Genomic DNA, 17,793 nt, shown 5'->3' on the forward strand with positions numbered 1-17,793 from the left:
ATTGGCTTAAGAAACACCACCTGAAACTCGCCTAGCAAAAAACTGAGATGGTCGTCCTGACCCGACAAAAGTGGTTCCCAAAATCTTTCGTCGTCGACACGGGCGAAACAACATTGACATCTACACGAGCATTGCGCTATCTGAGAGTGGTAATTGACGAGAAGCTCTCTTTCCGAGAACACCTCGACAATGCATGCACCAGGGCCAACAAGACGGTATCCAGTTTATCAAGGATCATGACGAATACAACAGGACCACGGACCAAAAAGAGAAAGGTCCTCTTGGAAACAGTCCACTCAGTATTGCTCTACGGAGCTGAGATATGGGCGGATATTCTAAAGCAACAGACCTACCGGCGTAAGATGGCAGCGGTTCAGCGTCGAGGCACTCTCAGGGTTACCTGCGCATACCGCACAGTTTCCGAAGCGGCTGAATTGGTCATTGCAGGAGTTACGCCAGTCGACATATAAGCGTTCGAGAGAGCTAAACTTTATGACGCTAAAGAAAATGACAAAAACATGAAGGACGCAAGAACGATGATAAAGGTGGAAACGCAGCAAAAGTAGCAGGACCGATGGACATCGGGAGAGACGGGCAGATGGACAGCAAGCTTGATCCCAGACATCAACGTCTGGCTTTCTCGAAAGCACGGAGACACGGACTTCTTTCTGACCCAGCTATTGACGAGACAAGGGTAATTCAACGCCTATCTTTTCACGATGGGTTTGCACAGCACACCAACGTGCAAATATTGCCCAGACAGAATTGACAACGCCGAGCACACGTTTTTCGAGTGTGATCGGTGGAAGGACGATAGAATCAGCACCGAAGATACAATAAGCACCACGCTCTCCCCTGAGAGCTTGGTAACTTGCATGATCAAAAGAGAAGAAAACTGGTCAGCTGTTGCAGCCTACGCGAAGCGCCTTTTAAGAGAAAAAATCGCAGAAAAGGATTAAAAACCAGTAGAAACAAGAAGTAGGTGTCATAAGACACAACATGGACTGGATTGAAGTAATGCTAACGCGGTCCCTTTCCAGTCTTCCCTGTAGTATCCATGGGGAAAGGAGAGAGGATGTTTAGTCGGTATTGTTGCAAAATAATATTGACTTCTGAGCCCAACATACCCAGGCACCAACAACTAGTCCTGGCACTAACATCAAGTCCTGGCATACGTAAATGTATTTTATCTCCTCTATAAAAAAAAAAAAAAAAAAAAAAAAACAATAACATACATACTGTTACGTTCCACGAATTTTCGCCTAATTTCGATTTCTATTTTGTTCTCAAGATTTATTTTTCATTTAAAAGCGTTTACTTTAATTTAAGATGATTCTCGGAACGCATACCAAGCGATATCAGTTGCTTCGCTGGTGGTTATACTAACAGCAGAGTAACGGAAATCGCTTGTGATAAGGCGTCGGCAGAGAGTTGCCGTGGCCGCGGATACCCAAAACATCATGCGTCAACATGGGACCCGGGCCTCGTCGACTCTCTCAGGAGCAACCTGAGCTACCAACATGGCTGACAATAAGATTTATAAACATTTATTCTGGCCAGGAGCAGTCAGTAGAGCTAGAGACTCTCGAGTGCAGAGAGCTCCATCCTCAGACTTGAACTTACCCAGATCTAATTATCTAATAAATCAATTACACCAAATCTATCTTCCAAATATACTTATTATGGGGCGGAGAGCTTTATAGCAGTTCCAACCCATATAAGAATACCTTCCGGCTAAAGCGCTAGCCAGCGTTTTGCCAACCTAACCCTCCTTCTGGGTGAGCGCTTAATCAGCGTATCCCCAGGTCCCAAATCTTCGGCAAGAGCGCTAGCCAGCGTTCAGCCAGCACCAATTTCCTATACGTAAATGCCTCACGGAAAACGGTCACGAAGATCGGGTCGCTCGGTGCAAGAGGGTCGTCGTCGCTTGGCGCAGCCATTCTACCTATCGTTGCCGACAATCGGCGCCGAAACTCCAGTCGAACCGCGAACGGAGGTAGTACAAAACGTGAGACCAATAGTGCGAGTAACAGACGACGAGATACTAATCGAACCTCGAATAAGGGTAGTTCGAACCGCTGAGGAAGACTCGCCTAAATCACCCACGAGCCGAGATCCACCGGATCAGTCCATCTTCGCCAGCAACAACCGTCCCGCCTATTGGACAGACATCACCAGGGCTTGGAAGCTGGTCCCAATCGAGGTTCCAGAGGTTCACCCTCCGGGGGGCGTTATTCCCATCAACGACCCCAGGTACGGGTATTATTCAGAGGAGTTCTTCAGGAGGACGGGGCACGACATTTTCCCGCCTTTCGAAGCGAAATGGTTAGAAACCCAGGGAATTGTATGGGCAGACTTATGGGGCCCATAATGGTAAGTCAGTAAGTTCATCTGTGACGACACACCGGGGGTCGATCGACTAACCACAGTGTCAAAACCTGATATTTAATTAATTAAAACTCTAAGTGAATTTATACCTAAATTTGGGAACGTAACAATACATACATACATACATAATTACATACATAATTACATACATAATTACATGCATACATACATACATACATACATACATACATACATACATACATACATACATACATACATACATACATACATACATACATTAGGGTAGGTCAAAAAAATCGAATAATTTATTTTTGATTTTATACTCTGAAAAATAGGTTCGTAGACACCTAAAAAGAATTCTCTCCAAGTATAAGCTCTTAATTATAACGGGAAGGTCCTCCGCTTTGCGGGTTTCTAATTTTTTCGAATAATCAGATAAAAAAATTTATATCTCGCTTCCAACTGCTTGGAAAAATATTCCGTGGCATAGATTTTGTGAGAAATTGAATGCTTTACAAAAAGGTCTCTTATGACTTTTTCAAAAACTCAACCGATTAAAAGATATTCATAGTTGAAGTTTGGCTATTTTAAGGAAAATATTCGTTTTTATTATGAATTTTATAAGTCGATGAAAAAAATTATTTCGGATTGCGGAACTCATGATTTTGTAGGAAATTTACTGCTCTACAAAAATGGTCTCTTATGATTTTTTGATTAAGTGAAGCCGTTACGAGATATTCATCGTCAAACATTAACGAATATCAATATTTCCAGTTTTTGATCAATAATTCGATAAATTTTAATTTAAACTATGAGTTTCAGGAAAATTTACATAAATTTGAGTTTCGATCGATAAAGAAATGTTATAAACAATTTTTTTAATATTGTTTTCAGTCTTGAGCTTGTTTGATTGCATTAAAACAAGAAATTAGAGCATTTTTTCGACATATAGCCAATGATTAGTTTAATTTGAAGTGAATGACATATTTCTTTGTCAAATTTAATATGAAAAGTATTGAATCAAGTGAGAAACAACTAGTATTTAACTTTTTTATAGATAAATTTTTTATTGAATTATCAATTGCAATATAATTGTCTATATTTTTAACATAACAGTACGCTATTACTATAAATAATTTCTTTTATTACAATTTGGGAATGTTTTTGATGTTCTTTGACAACTTGCAATAAGTACTGGAATTGTTCTTCATTTTTGTCAAGCATTGATTATATTCACTGACTAATGCAACAGCTCGCTCTGCTGAATCATTGACAACTTTTAGTTGTTGAAAGTATTCTTTATTTTCGAGATAACTCTCATTAGTAGGCCATAATTCAACATCGACATCAAGAAAGTCATACGGTAGATCGAAGATTTTGAAAAGATTTAATGACTTTTTAGACACAAAGTCACTCAGAGTTCTCTGCGCCAATGAATTCAAATCTTTTTAGCAATTACAAATCATTTAGCTTTAGAATCTGTACCTTCACGAGTATTAACAGCTTCAACAATACTTTTTTACTTCTAATGGAACGCCATCGTCAAACAGTGATAAAATGGCAAGTTCATCGCTCAAATACCATAAGTGCGAAATCATTTTTTCACACGTAGCTGAAGAAATCAAAGGATTGATATGTTTGTACTCCAATAAATTTTTCATAAACTGCAAGTCATGATAAGCAGCAGTTGTTGCAGAAGTTGATGAAAACCAAGCTTTTAAATACAATGTGACTATAAAAATACAGAAATGACGAAGAACATGCAATTCTTTCTGAGAGAGTTTGAATTCATCTCTGAATAGATACATTTTCAAACTATAAATGGCCTTAGCCATCCATCTAGCATGATGAACAGCACCAGGACGTTTGAAAGAAATCTTTTCTTGAGGCATTTCTCCAAGGAAAATCAATGATAATTCCAATAATTCTTTATCTAACTTATTATAACATTTCTTTATCGATCGAAACTCAAATTTATGTAAATTTTCCTGAAACTCATAGTTTAAATTAAAATTTATCGAATTATTGATCAAAAACTGGAAATATTGATATTCGTTAATGTTTGACGATGAATATCTCGTAACGGCTTCACTTAATCAAAAAATCATAAGAGACCATTTTTGTAGAGCAGTAAATTTCCTACAAAATCATGAGTTCCGCAATCCGAAATAATTTTTTTCATCGACTTATAAAATTCATAATCAAAACGAATATTTTCCTTAAAATAGCCAAACTTCAACTATGAATATCTTTTAATCGGTTGAGTTTTTGAAAAAGTCATAAGAGACCTTTTTTGTAAAGCATTCAATTTCTCACAAAATCTATGCCACGGAATATTTTTCCAAGCAGTTGGAAGCGAGATATAAATTTTTTTATCTGATTATTCGAAAAAAATAGAAACCCGCAAAGCGGAGGACCTTCCCGTTATAATTAAGAGCTTATACTTGGAGAGAATTCTTTTTAGGTGTCTACGAACCTATTTTTCAGAGTATAAAATCAAAAATAAATTATTCGATTTTTTTGACCCACCCGAACATACATACATATATACATACATACTGTGACATGGGAAATTTTTCCCACTAAAATTTCATATTAGAGATTATTTATTTTTTTCTTTTCTTAAGTAGTAATTAGTCTAGAATGTTGGCCAAGCTGATGGAATGCGGAGATTCGACGCGCCTGTGTCGCCCCAAGTGGTTTCCGGTCAGAATGCGAAGCTTGAGGTAAATAAAGCCGAACCGCGCCAAAAATAAATCAAATTGAGTATGGATGGATGCGTCCGAAAAAATTTACTTGTAATTAAGAATGTGTGTGAGAGAGAGAGCGACTGACAAAAGCGACCGGGCGAACCCGCAGTTCAGTTTTCCATCGACGACCAGGGAGACATCTGTGAGGGACAGCGATCAACGAGGGAAACCCGGAATCGGAATGGACGAATGACTGTACGAGGAAGCAACGGGAGCACACCAGGGCTCCACCTGAACGCCGAATGGAACACTAAATTGGTAATCGACCAACCATCGACTATGGAAATTTATCCAACAACGGCTGATTGGACGCGCAGCTTGGTAGCTGCGCTAGCGAAAACACCACATGTTGCTGGAAAACGGAAAAGCCAGCAATTCTGAGCCGGACACCGAAAAAGCCACTGTTGAACCGCTGATAGTTTTTGTTGTTACGCTACGAAATAAAGTTAAAACGAATATTAATTAATTATTATTACGAAAATTCAGCCGCTTACGTGGTGAATTTAATTATTTTGTTGAGTAATTGTTATTTTGAGTGTCGATCCAGTCGACGCTAGAATTTCTCTCGTAAATTGCTGTAATTGTCAACAGCCAGGCAGTCAAGAATTCGAACAAAATTTTGGTCATTTCGACAACAAAAATTCCGTGACGCCATCGCCGAGAGCCTCTGCAGCCGTCAGCACCGCCGACACCTGCTATCAGGAATTTCAAATCTCCCTGGAGAGTCGACTGAACGGGGTAAGTGCGGTCGCAGTTTGTTAATACACCTGGGTGACTTCACCACGGTCCGCGATTAAGTCGAGGTCGAATAAGGCCTATTACTTGTCCGAATTGTAATCTATAATTAATTATTGAATTTGTTCTATCGAAAGATCAACTCATTACACATTTGGTAATTAAGTCAGAAAGTAAAATTGTACCGAAAATCAGCGATTGCATTGTCGAATTCCGGCTTCGGGGTGACGTCAGCCAGGTATTCGGTGCCAATTTTTTTTGTTATTACGTAGTAGAAAGATATTGTGTACAGTTGTCAATTTATTTGGTAAGAGTTTGATATTGTCTGCCGCACCAATTTGGCTCGACTCAGGGGCCATCTAAGAGCGCAATTAGAAACTATACCTCGAGCTTTGTCCCGCGTATTGCCCGACGGGTAACAACAGTTACCGACGGTTCACTTATCCGCCGCAGAGGATAACTGATCGATCAATTGTGCCATCGATAACCAAAATACGACAAATCGATGCTATTGATAAATGCGAAATTGGTTGTTGGGAAAGAAATACGAAACAGCATATTTTTTTGTTGTTGATTTTTTTTTTTAATTTAAAAATTTATTATTACGAAAGAAAGGCTACGACAATTATATTTTTGTTTTTTTTTGGAAATTAAAATTTGTTTGTTACGAGGAAAAGTGACGATAATTAAATATTTATCGATAAATTCGAAATTTTGTTGTTAGGAGAAGGAACGCGAAATAATATAATTCTTTTTTTCTCCTTGTTAATTTTTTTTCTCACGATTTGTTAAGACGAAAGCGGCGACATTTAATTTTTTTTAAACTTCGAAATGTTACGAGACGATCAGCGAAACAAGTAAATTTTTTTTTTGTAATTTTTTTGTTGAGTTAAAAATTTTGTTGTTGAGAACGGCCAGCGAGACAAGTTTTTATTTTGGATCGATTTATACTTGGTTGTGAAGATAATAAAGCGAAGACAATTATTTTCCTTAATTCGAAATTTTGTTTGTTAAGAGAATAAAGGAGAACTGATTATTTTGTATTTTTGATCGTATTCAGATTGTTTTTTTTTTTTAATTGAGAATTGCCGAACCGGCGTACTTGTTCATCTGGTACATTGTTAATTAATAAAAAGATTCTTAACAGTCCCTGCGCATTACTTGTCTTTGAGCTGTCGCACTTTTTTTTTCTCTCTGGTGGTATAAATATTCCGCATCAATTCCTAGACCCGCACTGCTAAATTTAGGATCTCTTCGACGTTGACCTGCCGCCCAACGACGACCACGTGCTAACTTTCGAACCGCGGAACGTAAAGTTCCTGGCGCCCAACAAGCTACGAACCAGGTAAGCCAACATTTAGGTAGAGCTCCCTGGCGCTGTCGACGCCAGCACCGTGAAGAAAAACCCATCATAATACATACATACATACAGAGAAAGGGAAATGGAAAGAGGTCGATACCAACGAAGAACAGTTTGAAATTCGTGAAAATCGTTCTTCTTATCCTATTTATACGTCTTCCTTTGTAGATATTACAATTTTTTCGATTTTCATATTTTTAACTTGTATTTTGTGTGTGAAAAAGTACAAGAAAAGAATTTAATCATGTTTTAGAGATTTTTTTTTTTTTCATAGTTGTAACCACAATTTTCCCGATCTTATTGGTTTTTTAAAATTTCTTCTCATTTTAAAACGTTAGTGGGGCGAGAAAACTCCAGATACTAATTCATTCGAACAAAATACATGAAAATTATACTCAATTGCAGTTCAAAAAAATTATTATCCCGATATTTTTAATTTTTTATGATTTATTGCAATTTTATTTTTTTAACTTCCCGCTAAGAAAATTGAAAATTTTCAAAAATCGGGAAGTTATTGGTTTCACCCCGTTTTTCGAAAATCGAGTTCTCATCAGATCTTGACGTTTTGAGATCCTAGGAAGCTGCCCTGAATGTTTTCGCGATGACGTCCGTGTGTGTGTGTGTGTGTGTGTGTGTGTGTGTGTGTGTGTGTGTGTGTGTGTGTGTAACCCTTTTATAACTTTTGAACGGCTTGACCGATTCCATCGCGGTTGGTGCCATTCGAAAGGGCTTAACCAAACTTGATTCGTTCTTGAGTTATCGTGAACGAAAGAAAACCGAAAAAAGTGTTTTTTCGGGGTTACTCTGAATATTTCGGTTCGATCAATTAAAACCTGAAAATTACTTATGAGGATGATGAAACTGCGTCGAATGCCGCCAACCGCGTGGAAATCGGTTGATCCATTCAAAAGTTATCACGATTTGAAAATTACAAAAATATTGATTTAATAAACTCCTATCAAACTTTTGAGCTCGGAGAGCTTAAAACTACACAAAAATTAGATTTTCGAGCTGGACGAGCTCAAAAACATAATAAGTGCAATATCGAGCGTTTAATTACGAAAGTAGCGGGAAGTTGCAGGGATGGCCGTCAGGGTCAACCATTTTCCTAATTTTTTTTTCCAAATTTTGACGACTCATCGAGTTAATTAACGTTTAGATTTAGATTCAGTTAATTGAAACACATAAAAATCATATTCGATCCGAGTCTACAAGAATTTTTTTCATTGCCGTTTGTAGTTTTTTTGCATTTTTGGCGTTTTTTGCATTTTGCTCAAAGCAGGAGGGTGACCAGACCAAGCAGATTCGAAATTCGGATTCAGCGAGTTGAAATGTATTTTCGTAGATAGGTCCGGTCTAAAGTACGTACCATTTTTTTTTGTGTGCCGGTGTTATTATTCAATAAATTTATTTATTCAGTAGGAATTTAAAGTCATTAATTTGAATAAATTTTATCTTTTAATGATTACTAATGTTACTCTAACTTTACAGTTTCATTTTTGTATCATTCCTTATAATTTAAAAATTTCTTTGTAGTTCTATTTCCCTATAAATTTTATGTACATTAAAAAATATTTTTAACTGCCTCCTTCAAGTTTTGTACCCTTTAAAATATGTTTTTTTTTTTTTTTATATTCAATGATCCTTTTAGTTCAAAGATACGATTTTTCATGGATGACTTTTCCATGAGGGCACTGGAGGAGGCTAATGATAAGGCCGGATGCAGTTTACTTAGGCTTTAGAGTATATTTAATCTGAATGGGCCTTTTTACAAACATATAAAGTCATAAAATAAAAAAATCATGTTTCCGTTGCATGAGAGATAGTAATAGAAACACATTTACAAAATTAAAGATATTTTCAACATCGCTAGTCTATTTAAGTCGAAAATTCCTTTTTTTCTTGTTGTATTTATATCAGAAATCAAGTAACTTTTGTTAAATTTATATGCCTATAAGAATTAACCGAAAAAAAAAAAAAATAAAGAAAAAGAAATGTACTGTTACGTTCTCGGAAATTTTAAATTAAAAAAATAATTATCTATTAATTAATTAACTATTATCCGAGGTATTTCGTAACGGAAATATCTCGAGATAAGAGATTTCTGGAACGTCAATGCAGCCCAGTAGACTAAACAGTCGTGGGATTTGGACTGCGTTGATGTGCACATAGGGTAACCTAAGATGCATCGTTGCTAAAAAGCATTATAAAAACCTATTGTAATTATTATTCAATGATACATTTTGTCTTCAGACTTTATCTGAAGCAGTCAGTCCGAGGACTTAGCAGAGGAGCAATCTCTGCTGGTCCGAGGCTGAACCTGTCAATTCTTTTTTAATAAACCTATTTAATTGTTAACCAATTGAAATGGATACTTATTAAAACCTTCACCCAGGGTTGAGAGCGCTTATCAGCGCTCACACCCTGGTTCCTTTACCTTGAGCGCTAGCCAGCGTTCAGGTATCCTATCCTCTAGATACCCTAATTATTACCTCCAGGGTGTGAGCACTTATTAGCTGTCCCACCCTGGTGAAATCGCCAAGAGCGCTAGTCAGCGTTCAGGCACTTTATCCATTATCTACCTGTAGGCAAGTAAATTAAAAGTAAATATTAGATTATTTTATAAAAATTAAACCAATTAAAAAGTACTTCGCGGAGGAATCAGTGACATGACCCACCTGGAATCTATCGACTTCCTAATGAGGTCAAAATCTGGATTTAATTTATTTAAAAATTAATTATCCCCAAAAATCAACGTCAAATATCTTATACATCTAACAAATTAATGAAAATAAACATACCTTGATAAGACCTATCGCCAGTTCAGTATACAGCAAAAATACTGGTTTGCTCTCCCAAGGAGTCTCTCGTTGCAAATCAATTGTATGGAGGATATATTTAATAGTAATATTGAGGACTACAGTTGATAATATTGCGTATTCGAAGCCAAATACTAATTGTACCGATGCGCCTTTTATAACTGTTGAATTATAGGCATATTCGACCATTGTTAAATTGATTGAAGACAATAAAAACAGCAAAGTAGCCACTCTGAAGTGAAATAGCCATGTGATTACCGGGCTCCTTTCCATCTGATGAAATTTAATTAAAAAAATTTAAATACATACCTAATGTTATTGAAATTTGCATCTTTTTTTTTTTTTTTATTTGTTTGTTTTAAAGTCGCATAAACTACTAAGGTCATGAGCGACTACGGTAGGGCGTAAACTTTTTGAGATTGGAACTTGTCTCATCTTTTTGAGCTCAGCAGAATAATACACTTGAATATTGAAAATATTCATTGGTGTACGCCGGACTCGAATCCGGTCCAACGCATTTTAGAAATCAAGGGCCGGATCCGATAGGCTATTGCGCGCCTAAGTTTACATCTTCAAATTATACATATAAAAGTTGTTCATAAATTGAACCCCTTGCAGTCGAGAATTTACTGTTTAAATACTGTTTATACACTGTGTGTAGAAACGGTGTATAAACGGTGGACATACAATGCATAAACATAAAAGATGTATTTACGTATCACGTCTATATAATGAATCTACGATCGACGTACGGTAATTATAACATTTCAATAATTTGTTAAAAAACGCCAATAGACCACACTGGACATGAATAAAATTTATAGGATGAATATTAAAAGAGAAATCTACCTAAAAATGGGATTAGTAATATATGAAAGACATATGACGATGAATGCAAAAATCAAACTTAAAAAAAAGAGGAGAGTATCAAAAGTCGATGAATAACAGGTCAAATTGGAAATAATTATGTGAACTTTGACATTACTTCAAAAGATTTAAGCTATCTTTTACAACTTAAGAAATATTTACGAATTAAAAATTATTTACATAAAAAAAGCTGTAATACATTAAGGTAGGAAGGGCCCTGTAAGGCAAAGTTCAAGAAAATTATAAAATTTTTTTTCATCGAAAGATAAGTTTATTAATAATTATTATTATTAACATAATTTACCACGAAAATTTCAGATGAATTTACCACAATTAAGTAATTAAGTTTTTAAGTAATTAATTTTTTAAATGGCATCTTTTAGACGCAAAGGTATAGAGAGATGGTAAATTTAGGGCACATTCATAAGTCTACCAGTTACTTATCTACCTAGATTCAAGTCAACCACTCAGGAAATCTAGCCGTTAACAATCTTACCGCGAAACAACTCTATCTGATTGAAACTTTACTATAAGTCAAACTATACCATAACAATCTCTACCATTAATATCTCTATTAAAATTAATGTCAACCACATCAAAACCTACTATTTTACGTCTTTAACAGTTTAATATTTATTAAAAACTGCTCAACTATATAACAATTAGACCAAAATTAATTGGTACCAAAAAATAACTCTATCTTAATACAGCTCTATCAATTGTTAACAAGTGTCAGCTAACATGTGATAGAACTGTATTAAGAGTTATTTTTTGGTATAAATTAACTTTTGCATCGTTCTTATATGTTTGTATTCTTTCTGGTAGATATTAAATTGATAGAGATGTAAAATAGTAGGCTTTTAGATGGTTGATATCGATGTTAATAGAGATATTAATGATTAAGTTTGTTATGGTATAGTTTGAATCATGGTAGAGTTTCAAACAAGTAGAGATGTTTCGCGGTGTGACGTCCGCTTAACTCCAAAATTTTTGCTTTTCTTTTAAATATATGTATATTTGTATTTTCAGTTTACAATTTGCCATACCCTTAAACTCTGTATAAGAGAAGTCCGGCCCAATTTTCCCGAAATTTGATGACGTTCATTCGAACCACCCGGATTTCTTTGTATCGATCAGAATTTAACGACTTTGTTTTCTCAACTTTCAAATTTGAGATATGGTGAAATCATCATCACGTTTTCCGCTTTAAGTTGTAAAAGCAAAACCTATAAGGCAATAGTCCAAACTACGCATAGATTTATCCCAGTTTCGAAAAATCTAGAAAACGCGATGACGCTTATATAAACCGCCCGAAAATCATTTTTAGGTAGTTCGATTTCGACCAGGATACCACTGGTTAGCTCCGCGTCTGGGCAAATAATTTTTCGGAAGTACATTAGACTTCATAAATATACGAGCCAAAGCCGAAGAGCATTGATTAGATTTCAGTATTTTGATTGCAAGAATCGCGAAATTCATTTGATGAAATTATTTCCGCTAAAAAGCGTCGATTGTATTTAAATTTATTATCTAAATTACTCAACTTCTCTGGAATATCTAAGATACGGCGATTCAGTAGTGAACAATATTCGTAAAAGGTGCAAGTCCCATAAAACTTGGGCCATTCTTTGAAGAGCAAACTTCCAGGATAACATTTGTAAATCCAAATTTGTATCTCACTAACTGGTTTGTCTCAATAAATTGAAATATTGTAATGATATTCTTTTTACTTTGAATTAAATTATATAATAAAATCTCTATTACAAATGAAATATTAATTAAACAATAGAATAGGTTACTCGTGACAGAAAGTAGGGATCCATCATCCTTACCTTCTCTTAGTTAACATTTAGAGATAACGTTTGAGCTTGTATACCGCTCTACACTCCAACGCAGTTTTTAATTTAGCTCTCGAACGGACAAAGTGTAAGCGTTCGGATATTAGAGATTCTTATTTCATAGTGCTTACGCCCATCACTCCGTTCGTGACAGCAATAAGGTTGTTATAAGGTAGATTTTCTGAATGGTTGACTTGAATGTAGGTAGAGCTGTCCACCATTATTAAAAAAAAGAATTAGAAAGAATTCAATATGATTTGATTTTTAATAATTTTGAATACTATCTAATCCTTTAAATCCTTTCTAATACTATCTCTTATGGGCATTTAACATGTGAGACGATTTTTAATTCTTTTTTTTAATAAGGGCAGTGGTATAATTACTTATGGTAGACTTGTTGGAATGGTGGAAATGTAACTAGTAGAGTCATTAATGTGCAAAAGTTAGTATGAAATTATTTGCATCACTCGAGTGGTACGAAAAATTTCGTAACTTCTTAGCCCGGTCTGATCGTGGGATCTGCATGACAACTAATTTTTTTTACTCATTATTAAGTCTTGTTTTTACTCATTAAGTCTATTTACTCATTATTAACTATGTTCTACAATTTTACGCAGTTGAAAGATTGTTGAAGTATTAACGTTTTTGATATCTTCCAAAACGAAATTTTAAGTTCTTGCGAGTTTATATTTTTGTAGAAAATTATCTTAATTATTTCCATAGTGGTATGAATAAAATATGCTTAAAATTTTTGAAATAGGTGTATAATTTCTTCACAACGTGGCGCTATCGACTATTCCTGTGTTCCGACAGTACCTACAACTGTTGTAATTATTTATCCATATACTAACCTAAATTATTTCGGCTGCATTGCTTTTTACTAGAAATTTAGTTCAACTTGTTCCGTGTCGGATATTCGTTATTCTATTATAAAAATTTAATTATGGACTCATAATTTCAATAAAACAAATGTTGCAATCTATTAAAAATTGAGAACCATTCGATAAGTCAAGGATTAAGATTAGCCTTGAAAATTTTCCAAAAATCATGAAATTTCAATAGTTTTGATTAATTGCGCATAACTTGAGGAAAAAATTTGGGGTCCATAAGGTCAGTTACATTCACATTGACTAAATTGAGTAATGAAAGTGATGAGAGTGAAGAAACAAGTGATGATAGGAAAAACTGTGCTATTGACGATCCCGAGGTTGTTGTGAATGAGAATGTCGAAGATTATAGTATGAGTGAAACTGGAGTAAATAACAGTAAAACAACTGAATCAATATCCATTGGTCGTTCATTTTCTTCATTGCGCGCACTTGTGTGTGTGTGTGTGTGTGTCAGCTCCTTATTAGTTCTAAATGGCTTGACCGATCAGAATGCGGTTTACCACATTTGATAGAATTATTCTGCCATAAAATTTCATCTAAATTTGAATTACTTCGGCTGGGTGAATTTCGAGAAATCTAAGAAATAACATTTTTATAATAATATTTTTTCGAACTCACTTTCAAACTAGTGTGTCGATCAATCTTAAAAATTAACTTGCTCTTAACTTTAAAAAACCACATTGACTGCCGGAAACCGTAATAGAATTGGTTTATTCGTTAATGAAAAATCGTTGTCGAAAAATTTCGAAAAAAGTTTCTTCTACACAACTTCGAAAATCTTTTTTTGTGTCGTTTATGATGTGATAAAATTACTGTTAGTGCTTCAAAAACTGCATTGAACGCCGTCAATTTTATCAGAATCGGTCAATTCGTTCGGAAGATTTAATTTTTTTCAGTTTTAAAAAAGTGTTATTTTTTTAACACGACTCCATAATTTTACGTCGAATCGGTTGATAGGTAATGAATACCCAAGAAAAAATATTTATATATAAATTGGTTATATATGATTATAAATGACAAATGGCCAAATATAATCACATCTAATCATATATAATTACGTATAATTATATATAACTATATATAATTATATATAATTATATATAACAATATTTAATTAGATATTTGTTAGATCTAATTAATTATTGGGTTAACTTTATGGATATAGTATTTAATATGGTCCTAAGCAATTCTCTGTAACCAATTAAAATGCAAAAAAAAAAATATCTAGATATAATTTTACGGCTATAACACCAGCGGTCACCCATCCAACTATTGACCATGCTCAATGCTGCTTAACTTTGATGATCTCCGTGCATCTTGAAGTTTCTGTCTGCTGTGCTGATGTCTTGGATGATAATGATTCTAATCTACATAATGTATCATATGAGTTTATTATAAATGTAATATAAAATTTGATTTTATGATATATTTGGAAAGTCATAATTCATAATTCATTTATTTTACCGAATCTCATTGTAATATAACACTTATTTGAATAATAAAATAAATAATGATTTTACTATTACGTAGTGACAGAGCAGACCAAAACATCTCATAGGAAATATAACAAATTTTGTATTTCAGAATGACTTAAACGTAACTATAAACATAATTTTACACTTTTTGTGAGTACCAAAAAAAATTTTTTTTTCAAAGAAAAAATTTTTGTATATGTTAATTATATATAAGCATATATATACATATATATATAATTATTTATGGGACTATGGATAATCTTGCATGGCTGTATATTGCTCCATATATAGTCATATATAATAATCATGTATGAGTATATATAATTATATATTGAACTATATAATCTTGCTTGGATGTATATTGCTCCATCTATAATCATATATAATTATGTATGATTATATATTGTAACGGGTTGGTATCGTTCCTTGGTCACCCCTTTATTTAGATTTAATAATTAAGGGCGCCACTGGAATTATTATCACGGTTTCCAGAACCGGTCCAAGCAAGAGAGATATCACAGGGTCGAGAGAAATCATAAAATTTTGACATAAATAAGAACAATTAAATTTTGCATTAATTATAAATTTATTTTAACAATCTGACAATAATTAAATCTTATTTTTAGTACTCACATACACTCTCATACTTATAAAAGTTTCTTATTCCTAACGATATGCTCATATGGATCGTCTATATCGTAGTTTCTATCAAATTTCCTATTCCTAACGATACCCTCATATGGAGCGTCTATATCGCAGTTTCTATCATAGTTCCCTATTCCTGACGGTACCCTCATAAGGAGCATCTATACCGCAGTTTCTACCTAAATCGCGCTGTCCACAGGATCCTCACGCTCTATGACTCTAGATATGACCCTGGGTGGTCGCCCGGACCCCTGCCCAAGGTTCATACCGTCCTTAGCCCTTTCGCTGTCGCCCGGACCCTCACTACGAGACTAAGGAACCTGAAGTCGACTAGGACAGAGGAGGATACCATGACACTAGTCGATAACCTGCTAATACTAACCTCCTCGACAGCCCGTGAACGAGGAGTATATACTGTAAAATATTTTTTCACACCCACACACACACAATTCTCAATAAAAACAATTATCCAAATACATACTTGACTCTAATTTACAATTACTTTAAAAATCCAACATACTTTTTACAACTTAACTTCCTGGGAATCAAATTTCCCGGTCCCTAACTTGACTTCTATAAATAATTTAATTAAATTCTGGTTGCTTAGTTATTAATATACTTTCTGTTTTTCACCGAAAAATCTCTCTTGTTGTCCTAGACGTCTAAGTGTCAACATCGTCTGAAATTTTTCTTAATCGTCTAAAAGTTTTTAAACCACATATAACATTAAAATTAAATAGTTTTTCAAAATATATTTAAGTAACGTAACGAATAAACCTAAACGAATTAACGAAAAATATCAACAAATCAGGAACAATTTGAATTATTAACATTTGTGAATTTAGTAATATCAAAGCTCCTTATATGAAAGAAAAAGTTAACTTTTAATCACTGTGTACCTGATGAAAAATGTTTTTGCCTAGTTATATATGATTGTATATGATCATATACAGGGTGTCTCAGAAGTCGTGAGCCACCGGACAGGGTGTGGTAGAAAATTGGATTCTGAATAGAAAAGTCCTTTACCATTTTTCGATCAGACCCATAGAAAAATTACAACAAATTTATGAAAATAGACCAATGAGGAGCGCGGTTTAGCGGCAGAACGGTAGGCGCAAGAGCGAGCGAGTGGAAGCGCGACAGGCAATGAGTGCGCGCTCGCTTGCACACGTGTGATATCATTGCTCAGTTATAGCGGGATGCCCGCATGCAATAATAATGATCAATGATACTCCTGTAAATAAAAAAAAATTAATATTAGAAAAATCATCCCATAGACAGCCCCATAAAATAAAAAATGTGCGATTTTTTGATAATTAAAACTCAAATTTTCGGTGTCACCGAAAAATGAAAAAAAAAAAAAAAAAAGCCAACAGTCATATTCAATGATACCCCTGTAATTAAAAAAAAAAAAAAAAAAAGAAAAGTTATAAAAGTACCCCATACACTCTGAGATACAGCCCCATAAAGCCAAAAATTTGCGATTATTTAATGATGAAATTCAAATGATCAGTGTGCACTTGAAGTTAAAAAAAAAAAAGCAATAAAAATAATCAGTGACACTACTGTAGACCAAAAAAATTGAAAAAATAAAAAACTACCCCATAGACAGGGAGATACAGCCCCGTAAAGCCGAAAATTGTGCGATATTTCAATAATTAAAATAGAAATTTTCGACGACTACTCAAAATTTCAAATAAAAATCTAGGACTAATAGTTAACTATACCCATAACAATCAGAAAAAATTAAAAATTACAAAAACCACCCCATAGACACTAAGATACAGCCTAATAAAGCCGAGTATTTCGGGATTATTTAACATAAAAATTAAAATATTCACAGTGCATTCGAAATAGAAAAAAATACCAATCAAAATTATCAGTGGTACTTTTGACCATCAGACAAATTTAAAAAATTGTAAAAACACCCCATAGATACCGAAATATGACTTGATAACGCACAAAAATCGGGATTGCTTAGAAATTAAAATTCAAATTATTGGTGCCCATTGAAAATCAACAAAAGAAACCTTTTGTACTTATCGATTAAACTCCTGTGTATCGA

At 34.4% G+C, this 17,793-nt stretch overlaps 1 protein-coding gene across 6 annotated transcripts in view; it reads right to left on the bottom strand.

The window, feature by feature from the left end:
- Sip3 (septin interacting protein 3) overlaps nucleotides 1-17,793 on the bottom strand; it is a 173,314-nt gene that overhangs the window by 65,034 nt on the left and 90,487 nt on the right. For 5 of the 6 annotated variants that reach the window (XM_074251628.1, XM_074251630.1, XM_074251624.1 and 2 more), the window contains one exon: nucleotides 9,996-10,286. The exons of the other annotated variant lie outside the window; for it this stretch is intronic. In XM_074251628.1, coding sequence (XP_074107729.1) covers nucleotides 9,996-10,286 — 291 coding nt within the window. The remainder of the gene's footprint in view (nucleotides 1-9,995; nucleotides 10,287-17,793) is intronic. 6 annotated transcript variants of the gene reach the window in all.

This window comes from Cotesia typhae, unplaced genomic scaffold (assembly GCF_013202065.1).
Source record: "Cotesia typhae breed Kobodo isofemale line unplaced genomic scaffold, CoteBio_Ctyphae contig_77, whole genome shotgun sequence".
In the NCBI taxonomy this organism is placed as follows: Eukaryota; Metazoa; Arthropoda; class Insecta; order Hymenoptera; family Braconidae; genus Cotesia; species Cotesia typhae.